At 42.1% G+C, this 27,908-nt stretch overlaps 1 protein-coding gene and 1 long non-coding RNA gene across 2 annotated transcripts; one reads left to right on the top strand and one right to left on the bottom strand.

The window, feature by feature from the left end:
- The first annotated feature begins 501 nt into the window (after nt 1-501).
- LOC138947668 (homeobox protein MOX-1-like) lies at nt 502-24,999 on the top strand. Its single transcript, XM_070319196.1, has 4 exons — nt 502-1,009; nt 3,674-4,674; nt 21,105-21,274; nt 22,111-24,999. The coding sequence occupies exons 2-4, from the start codon at nt 4,236-4,238 to the stop codon at nt 22,348-22,350; spliced, it is 849 nt and encodes a 282-aa protein (XP_070175297.1). The 5' UTR covers nt 502-1,009; nt 3,674-4,235; the 3' UTR covers nt 22,351-24,999.
- LOC138947667 (uncharacterized) lies at nt 1,450-2,859 on the bottom strand. Its single transcript, XR_011449747.1, has 2 exons — nt 2,017-2,859; nt 1,450-1,510 (listed from the first exon to the last, which is right to left on the bottom strand). It is a non-coding gene; the product is annotated as an uncharacterized lncRNA (long non-coding RNA).
- Nucleotides 25,000-27,908: the final 2,909 nt, after the last annotated feature.

Below are 27,908 nucleotides of genomic sequence, written 5' to 3'. Positions count from 1 at the left end.
GAGAAGAGCGGGGGGAGGGGGGGGGGGGGTGAGAGAGAGAAAGGTGGCGTTTCGGGGGAGGGGGGTGCTAGTGATGGATGATAGATTGGATGATAGATATTTTTTCCAAGGATTAATATTTTATGAAAAGCCCATTCTTCCAAACTGTTAGTTCATACATATAGGCCTACATACATGAAATAGAGAAAGAGGGAGGGGGCTCAGAGAGAGCGGTGGACAGAAGGGGAGAGAGAGAGAGAGAGAGAGAGAGAGAGAGAGAGAGAGAGAGAGAGAGAGAGAGAGAGAGAGAGAGAGAGAGAGATCCACTCCTCTCCCCCTCTCCAACACCCCCTCCTCCCCTTTACCTCTCCCCTTTTACACCCACCTCCCCCATCCCTCTCTCCGTCCGTGCCAGACTGACAGGCGTGTTTGGCAAGCCTTGCTTAGCTCTCCCGAGTTGCTGTAAGCTTCTCGCTCTCGCCTTGCTGTGAGTGAGTGACTGCTTTATGGTCACAACCAGCCCCTCATGATCACAGGCAGCTCTACCCCTCCTCCTCACAATCAGTACAGTGCCTTGCTGTGAGACTTCAGCGTGTGTCAGTTTATCCCCACCAAGCTGCCCAATGACGGACTTCACCATCATCATTTCACGGTCATCAACATGACAATGTCTCGGTGCCTGTAACGTTTAGTCGAGGCTCCTAACTTTGTCACGTCTTAGCGCCAAGACTACCACGATAAGCGTCAAACGGAGAATCAGGAACTAGCTTCTCACCGTTTTGTGTCGAGAAGAGAGAAAAGTAGCAGCGATTAATCTCAACGTCATCTGGTGTGTGTGAGCGTATCACGTCACCGGTGAGGCATTCCTGCGACAGTTCTTCAGTGCAAGTTACTCGGTATACCTGCAAATGATCGAGCATCTATCCATCCTTTCGTCTGCTAGACGTTCACCGTAATTACTGCCAGCAAGCCACCCTTCTTCGTCTTCCGTCAGCTTTATCAAAGACTGAATCACAAATGGAGTGAGACGGTATGTTGTTTACTAAACAATATTGGGTTTTTTATTTCAGTTCTCAAGGAATGTAATATCGAATGAAACGGTTTGTTGTTAACTGCGAAATGTTTTTGCTCATGTGTTCCGGATTAAACAAACAATTTGAACCGGATATGATTTGGTTAAACCGGATATAAAAGGCTGCTGCATGTGGCAAACCTATAGTGACAGCAACTGAGCAGGATCTCGGCTCCATACACAAGGAAGAGTTGGGTAGAGTTTTTCACATTAAAGTAAAAGTTCGCTCTTTAGCCGTCTCTATATTAACATCCTGGTAACATTTCAGCTACAGCCTTTGTAACGTACTGCCTGATTTTGTAGTATTTTTATTTTAAGCCTGTTATTTGTTAAGCGTTTTATTTCCTGTGATGCCATTTATGTGTGAAAACATCCATCCAACGGGTCACAAGACACCATTTCAAGTCACAGTAGTTTATTTAGGATGCACTCAGGATAACACCTCAGTAACCGAAAAACCTGTAACATAATACAATGCAAATAAGTCATGACAGCAAGTAACCATCATTATAATTATACAAAGAAAGTGTCAAACAATGAATGCTTCTTCTGCGTTCAATGTTGATGGTCGAAACAATGAATGCAAAAATAGCATGTAGTCTTATCAGAATACAGGAAAAATGGATCATCAATGGTGATGACTAACACATCACCAGTGAAATTACACAACTGCATGAAAATGCAATCAAGTACTGCATAAAAACGGGTTTAATAACAGATCTAAGTAGTAAACAATGAATGCACAAATAGCATGTAGTCTTATCAGAATACAGGAAAAATGGATCATCAATGGTGATGACTAACACATCACCAGTGAAATTACACAACTGCATGAAAATGCAATCAAGTACAGCATAAAAACGGGTTTAATAACAGATCTAAGTTCAGAGGCATGTAACTCAATAATAAAGTAACCATGTTACCATCAAAGTGCACATCATACTAAACGTCAGACTGAAACACACCTCAAGGCAATTTAGGCAACGCCAGCCTCGTCAGCTATGGCCTCATCCACATCCACATGACAGCAATTGACAACCGTACAGCTGAAAATATACATTGTAATGTCATAAAACATACTACATTGCTGGACAGCAAGCATTCCTTAAACATTCTCTCATGTACTCAATTCTTAAGGTTGAAGCAAAACGAACAACCACAAGAAAATAACCTAAGTTCAAAACCAAGAAAATCTTCCAATAAAATAATATCAAACATCAGAAAAACTACAAATTACACAAGAATAACACACCACATATGTGCATTCCACTCAAAGGTAGGAGAAACCACACCAGAAAAAGTGACAAAGATTGAATAGAACATTTTCTGAATCTGTTGTCGTCTGCTTTGTTTACACCGGAAACACTCTTACAACCTTGACCCGGCAATGCTAAAACCGGTCTACTTATGAGTCTAAAAATAGACACAGCTCTATGGCGGGAAATCTTCCTCTTCCAGACAGCCATAGAATTCTCAGTAAACTCGAAATTCACCACATAATTTGCCAAACAATACAATCCTTCCAAAGAAAATGTTTCTGTTCATAATAGGAATAAAAGAGACCATAGTTTGTGAACAAAATAACTTTGTCCACTTTCTGTTGTCTGGAAACTACCAAGCATGCAGACCTTCCAGAAAACCTAGGCAAATACATTATTAAAATCCTAAAAACAGTCCTAAACAACAATTTCATACATAATTACTAGAATGAATAACAGCACGCAAACATACCTTTAAATGCTGTCAATGCGGCCATAATTTATGGACAAATTCATATCAGATCATCATCACTAAGCCATGCTCCTGAGTCAAAGGGAAAAATGGCCGAAAATGGAGGGAAAAAGTTGCAGAACTGCAGGATAAGCACTGTCTTATCCTGTAGCCAGAAGAAACTAGTTCCTTACACTCAACTACTTTCAGTGCCTCAAAATACTGTAATTATTCATTAATAACATAGGAGAAGATTCCAAAATATTAACTTTAAATGTTTTAATACAAAAAGTACATTATTGCTTATAAATTGTTTGTATCCCTACACAAGACAGACATTTTCAGGGCAGGGGAAGACAAGAACACTGGTCACACCAGAGTTATCCTCAACACAGAAGTGTAGACTAAGGAGTAGTGCAGGGGGGATAATCAAAATTTGTATTTAAGGGACTCTCTTTGCAAAGTGACTGCACCACTGGAATAAATGAAAATACATCTCAAGATTTAAACAGTATCATGTACACATATAAATGTGAACCTCTTACATATGTCTGAGTGATAAGAAAACCACTGTTGTGGCGTTCTATTGAGGCCTTAGAACGTTTCTGTTGCAATTATAAATGCAAGATAAAAAAATAAAAAAAACCGTTTTAAACAATGTGTGTGGTATGTGACGGCCAACAGTTAGTATATAACAACAGAGACCGTAGAGTGTACTCTGATAACAAGTTCATCATAGCATACACATTTTCAAATGTGGGCCTTAAAAGGGAGGGAGTATCAAATGGAGGATCTTGAAAGCGGCGTGGTGGGTGGGCTTGCACTGTAGTTACACACGGTCTGTGCATGGTCATTGGTGTTATACATGTCGTCACATGTCAGTAGCGAATAACAAGCGTGGTGTGTTTTCAGTACTGTTGTGAGAGACCATGTTGATGAGAAGTGTTACCAGTGGCGGCAGTGATGAGATGCGCTACCAGTGACGTAGAGCAGTGACGTGTATGTGACCGTGACGACAGTTGTGACGTGTATAGCCAGCCAATGACAACAGTGCCGGGGTGTTGCCAGTAAAACCAGGCAGTGAGATTACTACTTTGACAACATCAACGAGCTGTGCTTCTGCCGAGGGTTTCACAGTCAGCTGTGTTAACATGCAGTGATGTCATCAGTGACCACATCGATGAGTTGTGTTGCCAGTCACGACGTCATAGATCTGCTTCACCAGTGACGACATCAATACGCTGTGTTGATTGAGACTTAAAGACAGAGCTAATTTCTATGTGATAAGTGAAATCAGACAGAGTATCACTACTGGGTATCAGCTGTTTTGTCAGTGTCGACATTTCTAAGCTGCTTTATACAAGTGAAGGGATTATTGATCTGCTATACCAGTGAAGTCACCATTGACCAGCGTCCCCAGTGACGTCACCAGTACGCTAGTGGTGTTGCCTGTGACGGCAGACCTTGCAGAAAGATGATGGAGGGACTTGAGCGGGCGGGGGGCTGCAGACCCTCAGTGCAGACCTCGCTGTCAGCAGGCCCTGGCTGCAACTACGGCATGGGTAGATTCCTACCCAGGTCCACCCCGTTCTCGGACTGCATGCAAGGGATGGGCGGCTACCCGTCCTACCCGACAGACTGGAACCTAATGCAGGGGATGTACTCCCACCCGTCTCTACCCATGGATCGGGGCGGGAGCTCCTACAGGTCCTCCTCCTCCGCCTACTACCCGGTTACCCATAGCAACAAGGACCTGGGCGTCTCCGCGGGGTACCCCACGCATCACTCGTCGTTGTCAAGGAGTTACGAGAGCGTCAACAACGGCGGCTACAACTCCCCCCTCTGTGCCCCCACATCCCCCTCCCCCTCCTCCACACGCATGTCGCCTGATCTGGACAAGAAGGAGAACAGAGGTAAGTTTTCATGTCAGTTAAACTGTTGTGAAGGTAAACTGTATGTACACAAGATAAGTCACTTTCTTGGTTTGAGTAAAGCGACCATGCCAGCAACCAAGCATTTAAACAGGCACACAATCGAACAATCAAAGAACCAACCTGTCAACTAACCAAGCAGGCAACCAACCTATTGCAACCAAGCAAGCAACCAAGCAAGCATTCAAGCAATCAACAAACAACCAAGGTTTAGATTACTTGTATTGAGCTGTGTTGTGAATGTTTTTGTCCAGACTAAAGAACGAAAACAGTCAAAGTATTATGTCAGTAACTGTATAGACGGTGCCATGTGTTGTTTTTGAAGCTGTGTAACTGTGTTCCTGTTCTCAAGGAAAAAAACCCTCTGCTCTCTCGTCATTCAGTATTTACTTTCTCTACTATCGTGGCTGCTGTCATGGTCGATGATTACTGAAGTTTATATACGTGTCCTGATAGGTCCATGGCGGCACACAACGATCTAGGCATGCGCTTGAGATTACCTGATTAGTCATGAACACACAATATTATATATGTAAATGTATCTTGGCCCTTGTGGAGTTTTGAGACACGTTAGAAGCAAAACCGAATTAGTAAAAAAAAATTGTTTGTATTCCCAAGTGCCAATTTATTGACAAACGTGGATTTCGAGAGAAAAAAGGCTGTGTGTGGGAATAGATTGGGTGGGAAAAGGGATGAGGAAGGCATACAGGCGTGTGCTCTTACTGCAAGTTTATTCTGGGTTGATTTGATGATATTACTCTGACAGGACAAGCCTATTATTGGACAAAAGACAGTCAACGACAAAATCCGTACATATGATGTGACAGTTTTGAAATTATAAAATTCTTGCAAGAGCGTGGTCGTTACAATGTTTATCCGACAAGCAAAAATTCGTGACAAACATCACAGTGCAGAAACTCTAAAGGGTTTATTCCGGGATGTTCCCCCGAACAAGATAGTTTTTAATTTTTCAACTGAGATCAAGATTTTTAACAAGATATGAAGTAACGGTACAAAATGTGAAAGTGTTGACGTTTTAGAACCTTCTATTTACAGTGATGGACATGCTTCAGATTGTAAATAGACGAAGTTAAGCATGTGAAGTAAAAAAGTAAACACGCTTGCATCCGTCTCGAATAGCATTGAATAAGAGACGACAAAGAATAATAACAACCAACCAACCAACCAACCAACCAACCAACCAACCAACCAACCAACCAACCAATCCGACAAGCAGTTGGCAGAGTTGTTGAGACCATTCACAAAAGAAGCGACTGTGACAAATGACTGCTCCACAGGTCAGCGCACGGGCAGCACGTCTGGAAGTTACTGGTTGCACTGACAGAATATTGATGTCGTTGCATTTAGCGTGTGACTCAGTTCACATACAGAAGCTCGTCTCTTCTGTGAGAACATCGCGCTTCAGATGGAATGACAAATCTGTTTTTGCAACCGTGAAATTACTAAAATATTTATTTGAAAAATTGCAAACACCGCGAGGACTTACCTTACAAGGAATTAAATGGGAAAGTATGTGACATACTGAAAGAAGGACTTGAGTCGACTTGACTACTGCAACTCATTGCTTGCCGGCCTCCCCACTGAAGAACTTGATCGCTTACAGAGAGTCCAGAACAGTGCTGCAAGGCTCATTCTGCAGAAGTCTAAGAAAGACCATGTCACTCCCCTACTTATCACCCTTCACTGGCTTCCTATGAAGTATAGAATCGAGTACAAGCTCGCTCTGTTAGGGTACCGCTGTTTTGAGAAATCACTTCCCCCCTATTTGTCCCATTCCCTCAGTATCTACGAGCCATCCCGTTCTCTCAGATCCTCCTCTGAAAAACTCCTTCGCATCCCCAAAACCAGGACCAAGACCTTTGGTGAAAGAACCTTTAGGTACCAGATTCCGACCGTCTGGAACTCGCTTCCAAGTTCTATCCGTGATTCCAGCAGCCTTTCCTCCTTCAAAACCCAACTCAAAACATACCTGTTTCGTAAAGCCTTTGCTTAGCCTGAGTAGACTCTCCACAACTCTATTCTGTTTTGGAACTCTCTACCCTGTATGTGCTTTATGGTCTCTTTGTCAATGGTATCTTTGTGTGTGCGCGTGCGTGCGTGCGTGTGTGTGTGTGTGTGTGTGTGTGTGTGTACTTTTAACATTGTACGCTAAGTTTTGCTTAGTGCTTGGGTTCTTGGTGTTATGTCTCAGTTAAATGTATGCTTTGTATGCTTGTTGATTTGTGCTAGTTTATTCTATAATGAATTTGTAAAGCGCCTGGAGCCAATTGATGGGACTCGCGCTATAGAAAAGTTATTTATTATTATTATTATTATTATTATTATTATGTATTGTGTAAAAAAATCCATCTCACACGGCATAAATAGATCCCTGCGCCTTGAGTCCGAGTCTGGAGATACGCGCGCGATATAAGACTTCATAAATCAAATCAAATTTACAACATATCATCTGAAATTAATAACTATTGTAAAATCTTACCACAATACAATACATTTTCATAAACTATAATGTAGAGGGCTCAAGGCCTTCCTTATAATGGAGTCGGAACTTACTTGGCGAAGACTTCTCAAAGTCTTTTTACCGAAAACTCCGTGACAAAGCTTCGTGCAACGAGCTTCGCGAAGACGACTGAATTTGCCACATTAAAATGAGCACATAACAACGATAAACAAACAAACAAACAAACAAACAAACAAACATGTAAGCAAGCAAGCAAACAAACAACACCCAGGAAACAAAAACAACAAACAAACAAACAAATCAACAAACAAACTAACACACAAGCAAGCAAGCAAGCAAACAAGCAACACCCAAGAAACACAAACAAAAAAACTAAGAAACAAAGAAACAATCAAACAAATAAACAAACAAACAAACAAACAGACAAACAAGAAAGCATTTTATCAGTGGAAGCTCATTCATATAATTATGTATACCTTGAACAACTTATGATAGACAGTGTGCTTCAAATGCTCCCAAACACAAACGTAATTTATTTTCTGGAAGCAAAAGATCTTGTTTAACTGTGAAGCACAACAGTAATTCATACAAGAGCAGCAGCAACAACATTTTTTTCTCATTATAGTAAAGCTCATACAAGAATATTTTGAATTTAGAGGTACACAAATGTTTTGATTTTCACAACGACGTGTTTTGTTTTTAAACTTTCTTTTCTCGAATATTTTTATTTTTATTACAAAGAATGTTATTCTTATGGTGTTTTTGCTTGAATTCCTCTTCTCAAAACAAATCAGTGGAAAAAAAACAAATAAAGTTTGTGGCTACTCACATCCCTGTGCACCGGGGGCCTTCAGTCGTGCCTCATGCATCTAGCTATTTGAAAAAATACCATGTTTCACTGAATTTCTTGCACGGAGTCAAAAACTGCAATTTGTTAACGAATTAATTTGTAACATAGTCCGGGCGGGACAGCGAGGGAGGCAAAAGCACTCGATCAGGTCCTGCACGTTGAAGTCATTTATAATCACTTATAATGACGAGAGAGAGAGAGAGAGTTCCTTCTATTTTGGATAACTTACGTCAGGAGTTTACTGTTGCCGTGTTTTCTTTACATTTTTTTCTTTTCTTTATTTTAATTTTTATCCCCCCCCCCCCCCCGCCCTCCCCCACCAATAATTTAGTCGAATTCATCTTGGAGATGAATCTTCTGGATGTCTCAGTCATATTTTGCTATTTTCACCCCTTTATATAATACATGTATATTTACACGTTTTTTGTCAGCAACAGCATGCACACATTTATTTCACCGTTATTGTTTTTTTTACTGCAATTTCTTTTATGACAGCAGGAGAACAATATTCTGTTCAAGCCTCGGTGATTTTCCTGCGCGACCATGCATGCAAAAGTAATGGCTGTTGTTAGGGGATGTTGAACTTGTAATCCCTTTTTTTCCAGCAACAAAGTTACATTCGGGGTTAAAAAAAAAGTAAGAAACAAAAATCTGTAATATGATGTCTCGCAGATTTATGATTTATGTGAATGTGATTAGAAGGCGAAATGCGGTCAACCCATATCATACTAGTCACGTAGTGGATGGGATTTAAAGATTCCTTCGACTGCGTAAGATTTAATTTTTTTTTAATCATTAATCTGTGAAAATATTTTGGGAAATATTACGCACGATTGGTCTTTATTCAATTTTGCAGCTACAAAGTTGTAAGATGTCTCTATCTAGTCGGTATTGCACTTTTCAAAGTTATAACAAAACAATCCGCCTTGAATAATATAATAATTCGCATAAAGAACGACCTCGTAGGCAATTAATCAAACAAAAATGCGAGTCGGCAGACAAGAAGTTTAGTTTGTTTTTCTTTGTTATCAAAGTCTCAAGCCATATAATGAATACGCTCCCTGCTGTCCCGTTAGGACAGTACTGTGTTCTCTATGATATCGCTCATTCGGAAGGGGTTGCCTATGTGTTTTCTTGTTTTGTCTCTACATTCTCGTATGAACAGCTTCCTCTTTTTAAACAGTTTCGTGTCTTTTCGCTGTGCTACATGCTCATACGTGCATGTGGAGCTGCTATACACGGGAAAGCTATCCATTCGCATTGCTAGTAATCCTCTTGCATTATTCTAATTCCTGAACATCCATGCGTAGAATCTTGTCAAACTATATACATGCAGTCTTGGTAATCATGCGAAGTTCATATATCTAAGCAATTTAAATGATGTCACCATGTAGACTTTGATCAGGCGTAAGATTTTTTCCGCCTGTTGTCGCATATCCGACATTCCAAGCTCCCAAGATCATTTTTGAGATTTCCAACTCAAACCGAATTACACGATGTTGCTTTTTTAATTTTAATTTTCGGGGGTGAAGGGCCGGGGTTAGGAGGAACCAGTATTTTGACTTACAATAAGGTGTTATATAACATCATTTCTTGATCTCAAGCCTATACAGAACATAAGTATGAAGTACATGGTATAACGATATAAATCACTGAAGCTCATGCATTTCACTGCTGTTCTGATATTTCCAATGCCACAATAACACATTTTAAGAGCACTGCCATCCTCAAGACTACAAAGGCCGTTTTCAGGTTTTAGTTTTGTTTTCTGAGAAAGCGGAAGACTACAGTATGAGTATACAGTAGCAGGACGTATCTTTGAGACTCAGTCACTTGTAGTACTGACAGAGAGGCAAGGAACGCAGCACACGGGTCCAGGGGGAGGGGGAAGGCTGAGGGTGGGAGGCAACAACTGCTAAATGCATTTGCTCTGAAGGGAATATTTCATGCCACGATCTTCCCTTTCAGAGAGAAAGAAAGAGAGGGAGGGGATGAGAGAGAGCTAGAGTGAGAGAAAGAGAGCTAGAGTGAGAGAAAGAGAGCTAGAGAGCTAGAGAGCTAGAGAGCTAGAGAGAGAGAGAGAGAGAGAGAGAGAGAGAGAGAGAGAGAGAGAGAGAGAGAGAGAGAGAGCACGCATGCACGCACGCACGCACACACGCACGCACGCACACACACACACTCACGCCAGCACGCACGCACGCACACGCACACACACACACACACACACACACACACACAAACACATGAGACAGACAGACAAACAGGCAGAGAGAGAGAGAGAGAGAGAGAGAGAGAGAGAGAGAGAGACGGACAGGCAGACAGACAGACAGACGACTAGACAGACAGACAGACAGACAGACAGTCGACTAGACAGACAGACCGACAGACAGACAGTGATGCAGAAAAACAGAGAGAAAGGTGAAACGATGAAGGAGTAAGAAGCGAGGTGCGAAGAAAAAGAGAGGAAAATGGAATGGGGGGGGGGGGGGGGGGGGGGGTAGTGACGAGAGCTTAGGGAAGGTTTGAATATCTTGATGATTTTAGCAGACTTCTCCCTCGGGAGAGTGGGGAGGAAGGACAGGGGGCGGTGTGGAGAGGTAAAGACGTCATGGTCTCGCTCTAGCAGCGCAGCATAGCTTCCCACCCTTATTCCGGGGCTCTAAAAACTACACACTGACTCTGCAAAGCTTCTGCTACAAGGCAGAGGAATATGTGGGTATAATGACCACTTTTTCTTCTCTCAGATGCAAATAACAGAGAGGCAGAGATAGTGGGGTGGGGAGGAGGGAGAGAGAGAGAGAGAGAGAGAGAGAGAGAGAGAGAGAGAGAGAGAGAGAGAGAGACTGATAGACAGACAGACAGACGGACAGACGCTGAGACAGACAGACTGACTGACTGACTGACGGACAGACTGACACAGAGAAAGAAAGACATTTTTTTTGTAAACGTGTGAATCAATTTACCATTGTTAACCCGTCTGTGAATCAACATAGCGTCAGTAACATTGGAATTAATTGTATTCATTCTTGTTTGAAACCAGAACTATTTCTTGCCCAAAGTACAGCGTGTTTTGCCTCTCTAAAGCATATCAATTTCACACGAAATAACATCATAGTGCCGCTGGCTTCACGCTAGTGTGTCCTTTTGTCTGTGTAAATCACCCCCTTGAAGACTTAAAAAAGCCCACATGTCTTGTAATCCAGATTACCGCACCTGGCACGTGCAACCAACCTTCTAATTTATGACCGTTATTGGAATCTAAGAAAAAGACGCTCCTAACTTGAGTCGGCGGCAAGTAATGTGAAGAACCACAAATAATAACACCCCAGTTCGTTTGCTACACATTATTTATCTTCGTGATTAGCTGATAATATGTGCCCTACTTGTTTTTGAACACAAACAAGCAAACAAACAAACAAACAAGGCGTTATTTCATTTTTTAAAATTTAGTCCAATGTTAATTACAATTCAAATGTAAAAGTTATCTGTTTTGGAGCAGTACTTTATGGACTCTACAAATGACTGACAGCTATTTCGGAGCAGTTTTGAGCACATCATTGCAGGTGTTTCTAAATTGCAATACAGCGAATGTCCCTTGAACTTTTAAAGGTCCAAATCGTCAGAAAACTGTCCACAATGGCGCTTTAGGTGTACTAACTTTAAGTTACCAGAACATAGGGTAAGGGGGGGGGGGGGGTAAATTGAACAAGGGGAATATTTTGATAGTTCGTGTAACAATTGTTTACGTCACTGTATTTTTACGTTACTGGTGATTGTCAAAGACGTTTGCATAAGAAAACATGGCGCAACGACAAATAACGGGTGGCAGGTGAGCTTTTTTAGAATATTTTAGCTGAATGTGAAAGTTTTTATTTTATTTAAAGACGTACAACAAAAAACATTTAACATTTGAAGAATTAATATTAATCTGTTTAGATTCATAAACCATCTCCTTACTTTGTGTGTGAAAAATTCAAAGACTCCGCATCCGTGTGCATATTGTGGACTGTAGTTTACATCTGTATGAAGTCGGGTCATATTGTGGACTGTAGTTTACATCTGTATGAAGTCGGGTCATATTGTGGACTGTAGTTTACATCTGTATGAAGTCGGGTCATATTGTGGACTGTAGTTTACATCTGTATGAAGTCGGGTCATATTGTGGACTGTAGTTTACATCTGTATGAAGTCGGGTCATATTGTGGACTGTAGTTTACATCTGTATGAAGTCGGGTCATATCGTGGACTGTAGTTTACATCTGTATGAAGTCGGGTCATATCGTGGACTGTAGTTTACATCTGTATGAAGTCGGGTCATTTTGTGGACTGTAGTTTACATCTGTATGAAGTCGGGTCATATCGTGGACTGTAGTTTACATCTGTATGAAGTCGGGTCATATCGTGGACTGTAGTTTACATCTGTATGAAGTCGGGTCATATCGTGGACTGTAGTTTACATCTGTATGAAGTCGGGTCATATTGTGGACTGTAGTTTACATCTGTATGAAGTCGGGTCATATTGTGGACTGTAGTTTACATCTGTATGAAGTCGGGTCATATTGTGGACTGTAGTTTACATCTGTATGAAGTCGGGTCATATTGTGGACTGTAGTTTACATCTGTATGAAGTCGGGTCATATCGTGGACTGTAGTTTACATCTGTATGAAGTCGGGTCATATCGTGGACTGTAGTTTACATCTGTATGAAGTCGGGTCATATCGTGGACTGTAGTTTACATTTGTATGAAGTCGGGTCATTTTGTGGACTGTAGTTTACATCTGTATGAAGTCGGGTCATATCGTGGACTGTAGTTTACATCTGTATGAAGTCGGGTCATATCGTGGACTGTAGTTTACATCTGTATGAAGTCGGGTCATATCGTGGACTGTAGTTTACATCTGTATGAAGTCGGGTCATATTGTGGACTGTAGTTTACATCTGTATGAAGTCGGGTCATATCGTGGACTGTAGTTTACATCTGTATGAAGTCGGGTCATATTGTGGACTGTAGTTTACATCTGTATGAAGTCGGGTCATATTGTGGACTGTAGTTTACATCTGTATGAAGTCGGGTCATATTGTGGACTGTAGTTTACATCTGTATGAAGTCGGGTCATATTGTGGACTGTAGTTTACATCTGTATGAAGTCGGGTCATATTGTGGACTGTAGTTTACATCTGTATGAAGTCGGGTCATATTGTGGACTGTAGTTTACATCTGTATGAAGTCGGGTCATATTGTGGACTGTAGTTTACATCTGTATGAAGTCGGGTCATATTGTGGACTGTAGTTTACATCTGTATGAAGTCGGGTCATATTGTGGACTGTAGTTTACATCTGTATGAAGTCGGGTCATATTGTGGACTGTAGTTTACATCTGTATGAAGTCGGGTCATATCGTGGACTGTAGTTTACATCTGTATGAAGTCGGGTCATATTGTGGACTGTAGTTTACATCTGTATGAAGTCGGGTCATATTGTGGACTGTAGTTTACATCTGTATGAAGTCGGGTCATTTGAACTCAGAAATTGCGTGTAATGTGAACACCTTGTTTGATATAACCAACACTGTTCAATTTATACTCAAAATACTTTGTTTTTATTTTTATGAATTGCGATCTTCTTTATTGAAAATCCTAACATGTTCCTCTAGTAAACAACAAGATAGGCCTGAAACAATACTCGATTTAACCCTCGGGTATGTCCAATATAAACGTAAAACAGCTGTTAGCAAATCCAGGTGTTTTGATGTTAGAAAATTGCACTTTCTACTCTTTGGTCTTTCAGTCATGGAAAATGGTCTGAAGAAGACACGAGAAAGCTCTGGCAGCAATGAAAGTCGGCTTGGGTTAAATACATGTCAAAAGGAGTTCGGCTAATTTGAACTTTGCTCTGTTCAATATATACCCGACTAGTCGGCAAATTTGAAATTTTCTCAAATTTTAAGACCAAACACATACGATCCTTTATTTTACTTGCATACATGTGTAGGTCTAACCCCAATCTTGAAAACCTTGCGGTCTTTGCTCACCGACTTCTATGGGCCAGCCACAGCGTCTTGTTCTTAGGGTGTCCAAATTACCCCCATTTTCCTCGCAAAGACTTCTAGGTATATTCAGTGAATACTAGCACCGAAAGTGAAAATAACAAAGGTGATGGGTCTCGGGATTTCTGACAAAGTTAGTTGACGTAGAAAACCGCTCGCCGATTTAAATTCATTTGATTAATTAGCATAATCGCGAAACATTTTGCAGCAAATCATTATAGGAATACGTACATTATAGAGCACAGCGAAAAAGACTATCTCTGATTTCTATTCCGGATATGTCTTTCCGGTATCACATCTACAAATATCACTAGCCAATGCCGATTGATAAACTTTGTTATGTTAATCAGTGTGTTTTCTTTTCTTTTTTGAAGACACTTGAAACCAGTCAGTGTGCCTTCATAGTTTAATTTGATGAAGTGAGCATGTGTAGTGACCACTGGCCGAGAATGGGACGAGGGGAGGGGCAGGAGCACCCACTGTAATCCCGCTACCACCAGCCTACCTGCTCAGCACCCTGGAACAACCGCAAGTTAATGAGGATCGCCGTGACATCAGGGGCTGGGGTGAGATGGGCGGGGTTTATATATATGAGCTAGAGGGAGAGATAATTACTGGCGGGACGACCAGTAGCAGCCTGTCAGCTAATCAGCTGGCTCCGACAGCCAAGGTGTTGTTGTCAGGGCGGTGCCGGCAGGCGGGAAGCCCTGGGATAGTGATGGTCAAGATAGTCAGCTGTGTGCGAAGAGCATTCCGTCACAGAAAGTGAAGACTTGCCACAGCATCTCTGCATTCAACGCCAGAAAACGTCTTGCACGGAAAGTGTGAAGTCACGTTAGACATCTGGGCATAGGGAGCTGCAATCATCACTGATTCTCCTCTTACGATCTAATGAGTCCTTTGTGGCCGCTACTATGCTCGTTATCTCATGATGCCACTATGGCTGTATCTGCAAGTGGTCACTGATGATCGTGTGATTGCTTTGACAGACAACGATAAACAAGTCGCTGTAAGCGATATTAAAACATTCAGTCAATTGATCTGTCAATTGATTCAGTCAGTCGGTCCGGCTAAAATTTTAAAACTGAACACCGTATAGTGAGTCAGTCCCAAGCTGATCGAAACCCTTCGGCCGAAAAAGAAGATGCTTTAACAATATATAACAAGCAAACAAAAGTATAAGTAGAAAAACGGGGCAAAATCAAAACAACTCAGCCACTTTGTGCCTCCCTTTTCCTATCTCGCTCGTTCTTTTCTTTCCACTCAATTATTGTGGACATCCCTGCTGCTTTGCGCGAAAAGAACTTTTCCGCACTTGCAGTTTTTTTTTAAATTTCGGGGGGGGGGGGGGGGGGGGGGGGTCACGTACTCTAAAGATATTAATATTTTTCTTGATGTCATGTATTCACTGATAGTTTTATGAAATTTTGGTGCTGCCCAGGCGTTGCTGTCGATATTTGTACTCCTCGAAAATATTGTTGCCTCTGTTCGTTTCGTTTATTTGGTAACTACGTTTATGAGCAAATAATGCCATGGTAAAAAAGCAATGTAATATTGTAAGACAGATCTAAATCTCTAACTGTATGGTTATCTTTTCCACGAAGGGCATTTTAACGTTATACGAGTACAACAAAATTGCAATTTAAAACAAATTTACCTTTGATTTCGTTTGTTTAAACACATTATTTTCCAAAAAGTTTATTTTAGGAATAAATGAGTAAGTAGGTATAGAAATAAACACATACATTAATACATACACGAATGCACAAATAAAAAACACACAATAAAAACAAGTCGCGTAAGGCGAAAATACAACATTAAGTCAAGCTGTCGAACTCACAGAATGAAACTGAACGCAATGCAATTTTTCAACAAGACCATAAAATTGACAAGAAGAGCGGGGTAGTAGTTGCGCTGAGAAGGATAGCACGCTTTTCTGTACCTCTCTTCGTTTTAAATTTCTGAGCGTGTTTTTAATTCAAACATATCATATCTATATGTTTTTGGAATCAGGAATCGACGAGGAATAAGATGAAAGTGTTTTTAAATTGATTTCGAACATTTAATTTTGATCATAATTTTTATATTTTTAATTTTCAGAGCTTGTTTTTAATTCAAATATAACATATTTATATGTTTTTGGAATCAGAAAATGATGAAGAATAAGATGAACGTAAATTTGGATCGTTTTATAAAAAAAATATTTTTTTTACAATTTTCAGATTTTTAATGACCAAAGTCATTAATTACTTTTTAAGCCGACAAGCTGAAATGCAATACCGAAATCCGACCTTCGTCGAAGATTGCTTGGCCAAAATTTCAATCAATTTGATAAAAAAATGAGGGTGTGATAGTGCCGCCTCAACTTTTACAAAAAGCCGGATATGACATCATCAAAGGTATTTATCGAAAAAAAAGAATAAATTGTCCGGGGATATCATTCCCAGGAACTCTCATGTAAAATTTCATAAAGATCGGTCCAGTAGTTTGGTCTGAATCGCTCTACACACACACACGCACAGACAGACAGACACACACACACACATACACCACGACCCTCGTCTCGATTCCCCCTCTATGTTAAAATATTTAGTCAAAACTTGACTAAATGTAAAAACACAGAATAAATAAATACATACATAAATAAATGAATTAAACGTAATGTTCGATTTCGCTTTAATCTACGAAAATCCAATTGTTTCTTTATAACTTTGATCGGTTCGGGTGTGTTTAGATTTCTACTTTACATGAGTAGGCCTCATTAAACAAAATCACACAGACTGCGCTGGTAACGGAATCCGCAAGTACATAAAAGCTAATTTGAAAAAAATATATATATATACTCAAAGAAAGTACTACTCTTGCCGTCTGTTTGATATCTGAATCAATCATGGGACTGGAAATGACAGGGATGAACCTAAAGCTGGATTATATTCAAATTAGATCTCCGTGGTCACTGCTTATTAAAAGTGCAATTCCGTTCCTCGATAAAGGCCCCCAAAAGTTGGTAAGACACTCGAGCAAGCATTCATTTTCTTTCATTGCGTACACGCGCATATGACGGGTGTCTGCATTATTGACGTGAATCGAGTGACATAAAAGAGATAAAATCGCATTTTTACTAATCACATGACAAAACATGCTGTTGTCATTGGTCAACTAGGAACTGTATATCAATTGACATCGCGCAGGAAGTTCCCAGCGAATTTGATATCGCGCAGGAAGTAGTTCATCAATTTTAATTTTGAAGAATAAAATCTCACCTGAAGGAAACAAATGTCTCCCTTTTTTTTAAATCACTAATTTATAAAAGAAAAGTAATTGAATCAGAAAGATTAAGCTGTGCAATGAATAAAATCAAACTGTTCCCACCCAGCTTTAACAGAGAAGTAGTAGAAAAGAATGTTACAATCTTACCGACTGAGGTCAAAACAAGTCGAAATTTTGGGACTGCTGCCGGAAGAAGACCGTAATATATGGTTTCATCTCTGTCAACTGGTTACAGAAAAAATCGTCTGCTCCAGTTAGCGCCGAAACCAAACGGTTGATTATCACGTGACACTTTTGCCATATTTAGAGTTGTTTGCACAGTAAATACAGCCGCGAAAAATAGCTCGCTTGAAACTGTCTTACATATCAATTCCTTTGTAATTTAAAAATTACAAAACACCATGAAAAATCATTATCGACGATCGCGAATCTGCTTATATCAATAATACATTACAAAAAGCTCTAAATATGTAAAAAAAAATAAAAAAATCGGGAAACTCAAGGCATCTTGTCAGGGAGAGAATGAGCCAAACTCATTTTGACCTGAGTTCAGGATGGGTCAAAGAAATGTTCAACGAGTATCGCGAGTGGGATCAAGGGACGATACTCCCTAATTTTGACACAGACAGCCATCAACACAGAACCGTGAGCGAGAGAGAGAGAGAGAGAGAGAGAGAGAGAGAGAGAGAGAGAGGAGAGAGAGAGAGAGAGAGAGAGAGGAGAGAGAGAGAGAGAGAGAGAGAGAGAGAGAGAGAGAGTGTGAGAGAGAGAGAGAGAGAGAGAGGGGAGAGAGAGAGGAGGTAGGGAGGGAGGGAGGAGAGAGAGGAGAGAGAGAGACAGAGAGAGAGAGAGAGGGAGAGGAGGTAGGGAGAGAGAGAGAGGAGGTAGGGAGGTAGGGAGAGAGAGAGAGAGAGAGAGAGAGAGAGAGAGAGAGAGAGAGAGAGAGAGAGAGACAGAGACAGAGACAGAGAGAGAGAGAGCACAATCAAAACACAACCCAGACACCTGGTAGTTCGAAAACTCAATCTGAAACTGACATCGACTGTCGAAGGCCTGAGCAATTCAATGCCGGTGCATAACTCTGGAAAAGTTGTCGTAGCTGGGAACCCGTTGAGATCCATTCTAACGCTAAAAACATTATCAGAAGAGTCACCGTGAAGTCAAATCAAACGTTGGGTTTTCTTATTTGGTTATTTGCTTTGGCTTTCAGTGTAGTGCTTCGATTTATAGCTAAATCTGCTTGCAACCGTGCTGTTCAAGGCTGTTCGAACTGTCGTCTGCTAGACGGGCTTGTGTGAATCAGTCAATGCGGGGTTCAGCGACAAATGAGTGAGTGGCATTAAAATGAAAAGAAGAAGACGAAAAGAAGTTGGAGATACAGTTAAGATATATATGGAAAGAGAAGAGGATGTGAGGTGTTAGATGTAACCAACCTTAGGTGTTCAAACTCAAGACCGGGACAAAGTAGAAAGCGAAGTACCGCGCCGGCTCTCAGTACCGACATACAACTTCCAGGCTTTATCGCTTAACGTCTACAACAGGCGAAGTATTGAAGCTTTGGCTCACCTCAAACGTGACGACTGAATATATGTAAGTAACCCACGTGTGAAAACCGAAACAGAACAGCGCGATGATAGCCACAATTTCTATCACCGACTGACTAACAGTAACACTGACTTGGGTCAACGACCAAACCAGCACGGCCCGAACTGAATTCGTTGCGCTGCCGTTATCGTGCGCAATTCTGGTAAAACATTTAACCCAGTATGCCGAATCGAGTATAACGAAAGCCGATGTCAAATATACACAGGGATATTTTAAAATGACTTTCAAAATGTAAAAGCAGATAGCAGACCTTTTTATAAGCAATATGAATGACTGAATGTCCACATACAAGTCGAATGACGACGTCCATTATGCAGACAAAAGGGAACTGGCTTTGCGCATGAATTCATTGACATGAATTTCGTTTGCGGAGGCTTTTGGCAAGCACCGGCAGGTTTCAGTGGAAAAAGTTAGTGTTTTTAATGAAAACGTCGGAGTAATGGGATAAAAAGCTTACACAACTCGTCCTGAATATCTTGCATATTTTCAGTCCCTCGGGTAGATTTTCAGGTATTACCTCGCCAAAGGCTCGGTAATACCTGAAAATCGACCCTCGGGAAAATATGCAAGATAATCAGAACTCGGAGTGTGTAACCTATATAATCTCTAAGTTCCTCATCTGTATCATAGGTGTTTGTTTGTGTGTCCACTTTTGAAATCAGTGAGTCAAAATACCGTGTTAAAGTTTAACGTTTTATTTTGTCATAAATTAAACGTTTCAATAAGTTACCATTCTTGTTTTTGGATTCTGAATGTTTTGGGCTGGTAAACCACAGAAAACAATTATCAACTACTTTCACCGCCAATGTAGCAATTTGTGTTTGTTCATTTTACTTCGGGCACTAAAATGCCCCCATAGATGGCGGTTTGAAACATTTTGATCGTGGACATGACTCCGGCCGGACAACCACCTGTCTCTGGACACGACACGTTCAAAGGGACGCAATCTTGGTAACTTATAATGTAGCAGTGTCCTTCAAGGCGTTCATTGTGGATTTGTTGTTATTGAAATCTTACTTTTGGCACCGAAATGCCGCCATACGTACACTGCGACTCTAGTAGTTTGATACACTCACTGGAAGACAGGACTGTGGCCGGACAACCACCTGTCCCTGGACAAGGCCCGTTCAAAGAGACAGCAAAGGGTCCCTAGCGCAGCCTCAGGGGTGCGTTTAGCGGGGTGGCGGCTGGGAGAGCGAGGCCTGTGTTCAAAGGGAGGCAAACACGCAGCACCTCTCTGCCGTTTGTGTCAGCTGCTGTATCAGGCCCACGGTCTCCGGTCTTCACACAGAGAGCAGTGTTTGCACAAATTTGATAGTCTTGCCTCGCCGTTTCCTTCTCCCCCCTGTAACAACAAGCACCGCTATTCAAACCGCGATAGGCACCCCGCTCTCTCTCCATCTCCCCCCTCAACAAAATATTGCCATCTTGTCCGGATGTAAAGGTTGGGGAAGGGGGTAACAGCTGATGTTTCTACTCACATTTTTGTTGCAACTCCCCCCCCCCCCCTCCGCGTCAACCCCCCCCCATCCCCCAATGCCAAAAGTTCCCTCCCACCTCCCCATCCCTTCTCGTTCGCGTTTCTAGAACTGTGCGCAAAAAAAAGGCAATCAAGCATTCAAAACAACATCTTAATGACACGAGTGAACTCTGCGCTTCCGCTTGTGCTGTTTTTGCATGAACAACACTCTCGTCGGTATACTTGACAGCAATGTGCAACCCTGACTTCACAAACATAAAACATGTAAATCTTCTGCTAGCCTCTATACCACTTCAAATAAACAGACAGAAACGACGCTTCCAAAATGGTTGCAAACCAGATGTCATTTTACCATGCACAATTACATTTACTTTCAATATTGCAGGGTAACCATTAGCTCTTTCTCTGGACATTAAACTTTTGGCCAACCTTTTTGCCGCTTTCGACAATTCTAAACTTTCATTCATGCAGTGGTACTCCCCAAACAAAATTAAGACCTTCAAAAATGTAAGAAAAGTCCTATCAGAGAGTCAGAGCAGGGCAACTGAATCGGCATTGACCTTTAACTAACCTCACCTGTCTTGAAAAAATCCTCAACTTTCATCCCTCCAGACGTTGTCACACACAGAGTAGCGACAGCCATCACACGCTAAAACTTGGTTTCTTCTGTGTTACAGACGGTGTGGACCCCTACAAGCTGGACCTGTCTGTCAAGCCTCGCAAGGAGCGGACCGCATTCACCAAACAGCAGATCAATGACCTGGAGAAAGAGTTCAACGTCCACAACTACCTCACGCGGCTCCGGCGCTACGAGCTGGCTGTGTCCCTCGACCTCACGGAGAGACAGGTGAGCCATACAGACCGACGATCTAGTTTTAATGCGCTCTCAAGGGAACTGTGGGCCTGCGGTGTCTGTGGATTTAATGAAAAGACAAATAAGATTAAAACGCTTGCGGATTTGGTCCAGCTGTCTTTTCAAAGACTTTGGAGGTCAACAGACTGATGGATATGATGTCAATTTGTCGAAACATGACTGGCTTGAACCTATCTTGTTAATTACATATATATCACAGATGCATTTTGTTTTCTCCAAATGGATAGATTGTGCGTGGACTTCTCTAAAGGACAAGCCAGACTTGAGATGTATTCGTGAGGTCAGAAAAAATCCCAACAATAAGTGCGTCTTCTGCCAACGTTTCAAAAAAGTCCCCCCCCTCCCCCCCCCCATATGTGATCTGTTACCGTGACACGATCATATTATATAATAATAATAATAATAATAAGAACATTTATATAGCGCTAAATCAAAAACTTTCGTTAAAAAGGCTTGCTCTAAGCGCTTGACATCTAAACTAAAACGTCATTCACACTCTTTACAATGATGTACAAGAACTTCATGTCACACTCTTTCATTCAGTATAGCACCATTCTATTGTATATATATATCTATTCTATTGTGACATAACTATGTAACGTTCTTTTCTCTTTTGCCTCGCAGTCTCTCCTTCTGTCCGTTTCCGCGTTCGCCTTTTGGTCGACCAGGCTCTTCGTTCCCATATACTTCCAACTGTTTTTCCTTCTTTTTTTTTTTAGCTCTGGAATAGGTCAACACTTCCTCGATTTGTGATATCATTATGCGCAAAGTGCAGAGAACTTAAAACGACGATTCACTCTGTATTTCAGGTGAAGGTGTGGTTCCAGAACCGCCGCATGAAGTGGAAGCGGGTCAAGGGCACCAAGCTGGTCAAGGACAAGGTGGACGGCGTCATGAAGCCCATCATGGGCGACTCCATCACCTCCACCAACACCGCCATGGCAGACCCCGCCGCCCCCTTCCACCCCTCCATGACGGACCACACGTCGTCACTGACCGCCCTGCCGGACTCCCCTTCTGACCACTCCAGTCCCATGCACGCGTCTTGACCTTCGCGTGGTGACCTTCACCCCATGACCCCTACACGTCTTCCTGATCTTCGTGCCTTGACCTTCACATGAGTCGTGACCATTAATTGCAGATTTTCATCTCGTGTACCATTTCTGCCCTGACCTTCACCTGTGACTTATATTTGAGTCGCGACCTTTGTGCCTCGACCTACATGTCATGACCCATTTTTATTCTGACTTTCACGGCTTGACTGTCAAATCATGACCGACACGTTCTGAATCATTTCAGTCCTGGTTGCACGACTCGGCCTTCATTCATGACCTTCAAGTTTTGACCATAGTGCCCATGACTGTCTTCAGGACGAAAGACTTGCGACGACGGACTGATCATCAGGCCCTGCCCCTGATCACGAACCCTCGTCTTCTATCTGTGCATCCGGATCTTCACGTCGGCATGTTCACAGACTGGCCTACACGCCTAGTCCAGATACGACTGCATGCATCCACTACTCATTGTCACTGACGAACGCATTTACGCAGAGTGATGCGTCCTGATTCAAAGACTCTAAACCTCAAGGTTTGATCAACTGGTGCGGATCGATTTGTTTGAATAGTCTGTTGACTAGTCCACGTGCTTAGTCTGTGACACTTTGGACAGATCAGATACTCTCACGGACTGTCCGCGATTGATCGATCTGTGTGCACCAACTGAGCTGTGCATATATGTCAAGAGCTCTGACGGCTGTTCACCTCAGCTAATAATATGCACCCAAGCCCCTTGATGCAGGGTCTTTTGGGTTCAACCGGCATCACATCCTGAAACTCTTACGACGCTGGTAGGAAGGAAGACACGGGGGTAAGATCAATGTCAAGGCATCACCCAGTGAAGTAACGACATTGACCTTCACATTTCAGCACGTGCAACGGAAGGAAGAGCGAGATCAGTGAAGTTTGTCATTACGAGATTGACGACGTAATTAGCTACCTGGGTTTCTGCTGCAGTGTTCCTGTCACCGGATGCAGCTGTGTGCGTGGAGTGGGTAAAGGTGTGTGTGTGTGTGTGTGTGTGTGTGTGTGTGTGTGTGTGTGTGTGTGTGTGTGTGTGTGTGTGTGTGTGATCAGTAACTGCGGAGAATTTTCCAGTTACGTAGTGTGTGTGTGTGTGTGTGTGTGTGTGTGTGTGTGTGTGTGTGTGTTTGCAATTATATTGACAATTTTTACGATCAGTAACGTCGTTTTAACATTATTTCGTCAGAGTATGCTACGATGTTGATTAATAGTGCACTTACCTCTTTTTTTGTTTGGGTGTGAATTTTAATACCAGAGGATACACCATTGTGAAGTTGTTATTTTGATTATGTCTTTTGGTGTGCATATTGATGCCGAAGAACATGGCACAAAGTAGTGAAGTTGCTCTTTTGGGTGTGAATTGGGTGTGCATTTTGATGCAAAAGGAAACACAATAGTGAAGTTTCTATTTTGATTATGCATGTTGGTGTGCATATTGATGCCAAAGGACATGACACAAAGTAGCCTAAAATTCCTACTCTGAGTATCTCTGCATCGGTTGTGCATTGTTGTGCCAAAGGACACAACACATCGTAATGAAGTTGCTACTTTGATTGTAAATTTTGGTGCGCATTTTAATGCCAGAGGACATGACACAAAGCAGTGAAGTTGCTAGTGAATTGCTCAAGGGTTTCTCCGCGTCTCAGGGACTGCTAAAGACGCTTGGCATTGCCAAGCACCACCTTTCTCGTGTGTAAAACGGTCATGTCGACAAGCACAGATCTCTCCAGGCTTTTACACAGAGTGAGAGCATCCTCCCACTTGATCACATACCAAGAACCAACAGCGGAATGTAGGCCTAGCTGCGTTCTGTGTAGACTGGAATTGTTTGCTGCATCAAACTGTTGTCAATTACAAAATTGACTCAACAATAATTTCCCCCTTACGAAGAAAGCAGCCAGGATTTTGTGTATGGGTTCAAGCTGATAGACGCTCTGATTCCAAGTACACGCCTGGAAGGATCTGCGCGGTGGCAACCTAACATATTCGTATTATGCAGGAAGGACTGTACAGTACGCACCTTTAATCTTTGTTTTTCGCGGTGTTACCTAATGCACACAATGCACTCTTCGGCGTGTTATACTCACAATATTGACTAAAGGGTTTGTTTGTTATACTTACAGGCACGTCACAGTGTTGTAGATTGGTTTGTCACCTACGAGTGTGCCTTTTAGTTTCAGTTGATTGTCTCTTTGTAAATCATTTCATGTTGGTGTGCCTTCCACTTTGTTTCATGATGTTCACAACTGAACTTGCTCAAACTGTGGCCCAGGGAGAGGTGCTTTAATACTATTTTGCCGCACAAACTTTAAAAAAATATCTATATTGAAACAAGAAATAAGAAGAACAAAAATGCCAGACGTAAACACAAGGAAATTTGACGTTCCCGAAAATGAGATAATCAAAACAAAGTAAGCGAGTAATCTCCCCTCTCATAATGGCGGTTGGTGCGTCAAAAAGGTACTTCAAACAGAGAGGGGAGGCTACTCGTCACACTATTTCTTGCTTTTCGTACATGTGTGGTATCATACTTGGTTCAGCTGGCTGTAGAGGGAAGCCTGGTAGGAAATGTGAGGGCAAAGCCAGTATTAACTAGAAATAAAGAAATATCTGACGCGACAGTTGTCTTATGTGTTTTTCCCCAAGGTAATTACTAATGTGTTGGATGATTGTCATGAGAGATTTTATGTTAAGAATGTTCGCGCGCGCGCGCGTGCGTGTGTGTGTGTGTGTGTGTGTGTGTGTGTGTGAACATGGTCTGTGTATAGCTGATATTAACGTTTAGCTGTTTGCTTATGTTTGAACATAACCATTGTGTTGTATGCGAACATGCGCTGGATGACGCGAGGATTAGTTGCATCTTTCATCAGTTCAGACCTCGAGGACTTACACACATCCCTACACGATTTTGAGAATTAGGTGTATAAGATTTAAACATTAAGGATACCTTACTTCTAGCGTAGACCATCTTGTAAAATACCCATAGATCCGTCCCGAGCTTTCAGCTGGGATAAGAACAGCCTATATATCACCTGCACTATAAACATCTACAGTCTTTAGCTGCTTTCTGCGCAGAGCGGAAACTGTTCTGCTGAATTGTAATTTAGCTGACACCTATATATACCAATCTGCGAAATCAATTAAGTAATTAAACTGCCACTCTCCACAGCAATCAGCCCTACTGTTTCTATTTAGTGCCTGTCCAGGTTGAACAATCCTCTCACCCCATCTCTGGTTCATATGATCGTTTACACATGAAGTAAGATATCTATAAGCTTCAAAACGAAACTTCATCCACAGCATATTTGGTTTATTTTCCAGAGCTGTGTACAAATGGAAACCATGTTATGAAGGTGATATTTCTTTATTTAACTGAGACATTTATTTCATTATTAAATACTGGTTCCGCGGCAATATATATCCTTGGCCGACAGAGAAAGAATTTGAAATACTTGCACTTTTTGTTTCTCTGCGTTCAGTAAATTTTACAAGGGTTTCAAAGTAGGCCTACATCACCTTCGTAACATGAAAACCAAAGGTTGTGACATGGATTTGAATACTTACAATGAAAAAAAAGAAGACCAATATATAAACTATGTTTCTTGTCGCAAGTCTGTATCATTATCAAACTGGAGTATTACTGAAAACAAGTAAAGAGAATACTTTCTAGTTGCCATTGAATACACGTTACGGTAGCTCAGTTGGTAGAGCACTGGACTTGTGATCGAAAGGTCGCAGGTTCGAATTCGGGCCGGGACGGACACGGGTCAACTTTATGTGCAGACCCAGAGACGGAAGCCATGTCCCACCCCCGTGTCAACACAATGGCACGTAAAAGACCTTGGTCATTCTGCCATAAGTGCAGGTGGCTGAATACACCTAAACACGCAGACACCTGGGTAGCGCGACTCCGTTGCTGCTAGCTTTCCACTGGGAGGAAGCGACCCGAATTTCCCAGCGATGGGACAATAAAGTAATGAAAATGAAAAAATAAAAAATAAAAAAAATAAAAAAAATAAAAATAAAGGATTGAAAATGCATGTCACAAAATGGAACACAGCTCTGAAAAATAACCCATACATTGTCATTGTCTCCTACGGTGTGTTTGTGTGTGTGTGTACTCCTCTCTTCCTTTCCCTCGTTTACTCAGCGAAACCAATAATCTTGTTTTGGAGATGAGAAGTGACAGCACTATGCAGCGTGACCCCGTAACGCCCGTCACTCCAACACCTCGCCTGTCTGAGGAATGTCACGCACGTTACTTAGCCCACCAAATGGAACATAAGGCGTGCCCTGCATGCCAGCCTGTCGTGGGGGGAAGCGAGAACTGCAGCTCTTGAAGCTTTTGTGGTGGGACAACGGATATGGATGACTGAACACACAGCTGCGAGCACTTTGATAATTATACTGCTAGCAGCATTCGATGCAAGAAGTAAAAGTTTAAGGAATTTTGCGTTTAAAAAATGACATCGGGTTTACGGAAATACTTCTTAAAAATTCTCTGAGAAGTTGATCTGCTCAGGTTATCATGCTTCCATAGAGCCAGGGAAGGCTGAAACTAACAGAGGGTCATTTAGCTGGGTTCTGGACCGCAAGAAGACTGTGTTCCCGGAACAGCCTCCTCCTCCACACTGAGCTCACCGCCTTTTTTTTCTTTACCTGTACGCAAGACAGTGATGACAGGTAAGTTAGATCACAATTAATCCTCGGTACAGTTCTGTGAGGGTGCACCCTCAGTACAGACACAGAGACTCAGACTGGCAAACAGACGGGCAGACAGACACGCACGCACTCACACATAGCACGCAATAACTCGCACACATGATGGCGCGCGCGCACACGACACACACACAAACACACACACACACACACACACACACACACATGCACACACACACACACACCGACACACACACCCACACACCCACACACACACACAAACTCACTAACACACACACACACTCACTAACACACACACACACACACACACAGACTAACGCGCGCGCGCGCACACACACACACACACACACACACACACACACACACACACGCGCGCACACACATACCCATAGAAACACACACATACAAACACATGTGCACAAAATAATAACCCTCAACCCCACTCCAAATTTCTGTAAAACACCATCATCTCAATACAAAGAAATACTTCGCACTAAGGCCAGAAAAACAGAGTCCTGACACAGTTGTGTAAGGATTACAAGCCCAGATGTATGAAGCCGACGGAGGAAGACTTGACGGTGTGGGTTACAGGCCCGCCACAAGGCGATCCCTCAACAACTCGGTGTTTGTCAAAACCCAGATAGCACCCATTCTTGCCGCGCTTGCAGGCTTATCTGTTGTCGTTCATCTGGAGGGCATAAAAGGCATGTATGGGGGTGGGTTGTGAAGACAAAACACCTCTCTTTGCTGCACGTGCTGTGTGCCGCTACCATTCATCTACTATTCACACCATCTTTCAGGGTGAGATCCATTTCACAGGCGCTTGAATTGGTGTATATTGGTGTTCA

Source organism: Littorina saxatilis, linkage group LG14 (assembly GCF_037325665.1).
Source record: "Littorina saxatilis isolate snail1 linkage group LG14, US_GU_Lsax_2.0, whole genome shotgun sequence".
Taxonomy (NCBI): domain Eukaryota; kingdom Metazoa; phylum Mollusca; class Gastropoda; order Littorinimorpha; family Littorinidae; genus Littorina; species Littorina saxatilis.
The sequence above is the reverse complement of the archived record's forward strand: the minus strand, read 5'-3'. Positions and strand labels throughout refer to the sequence as shown.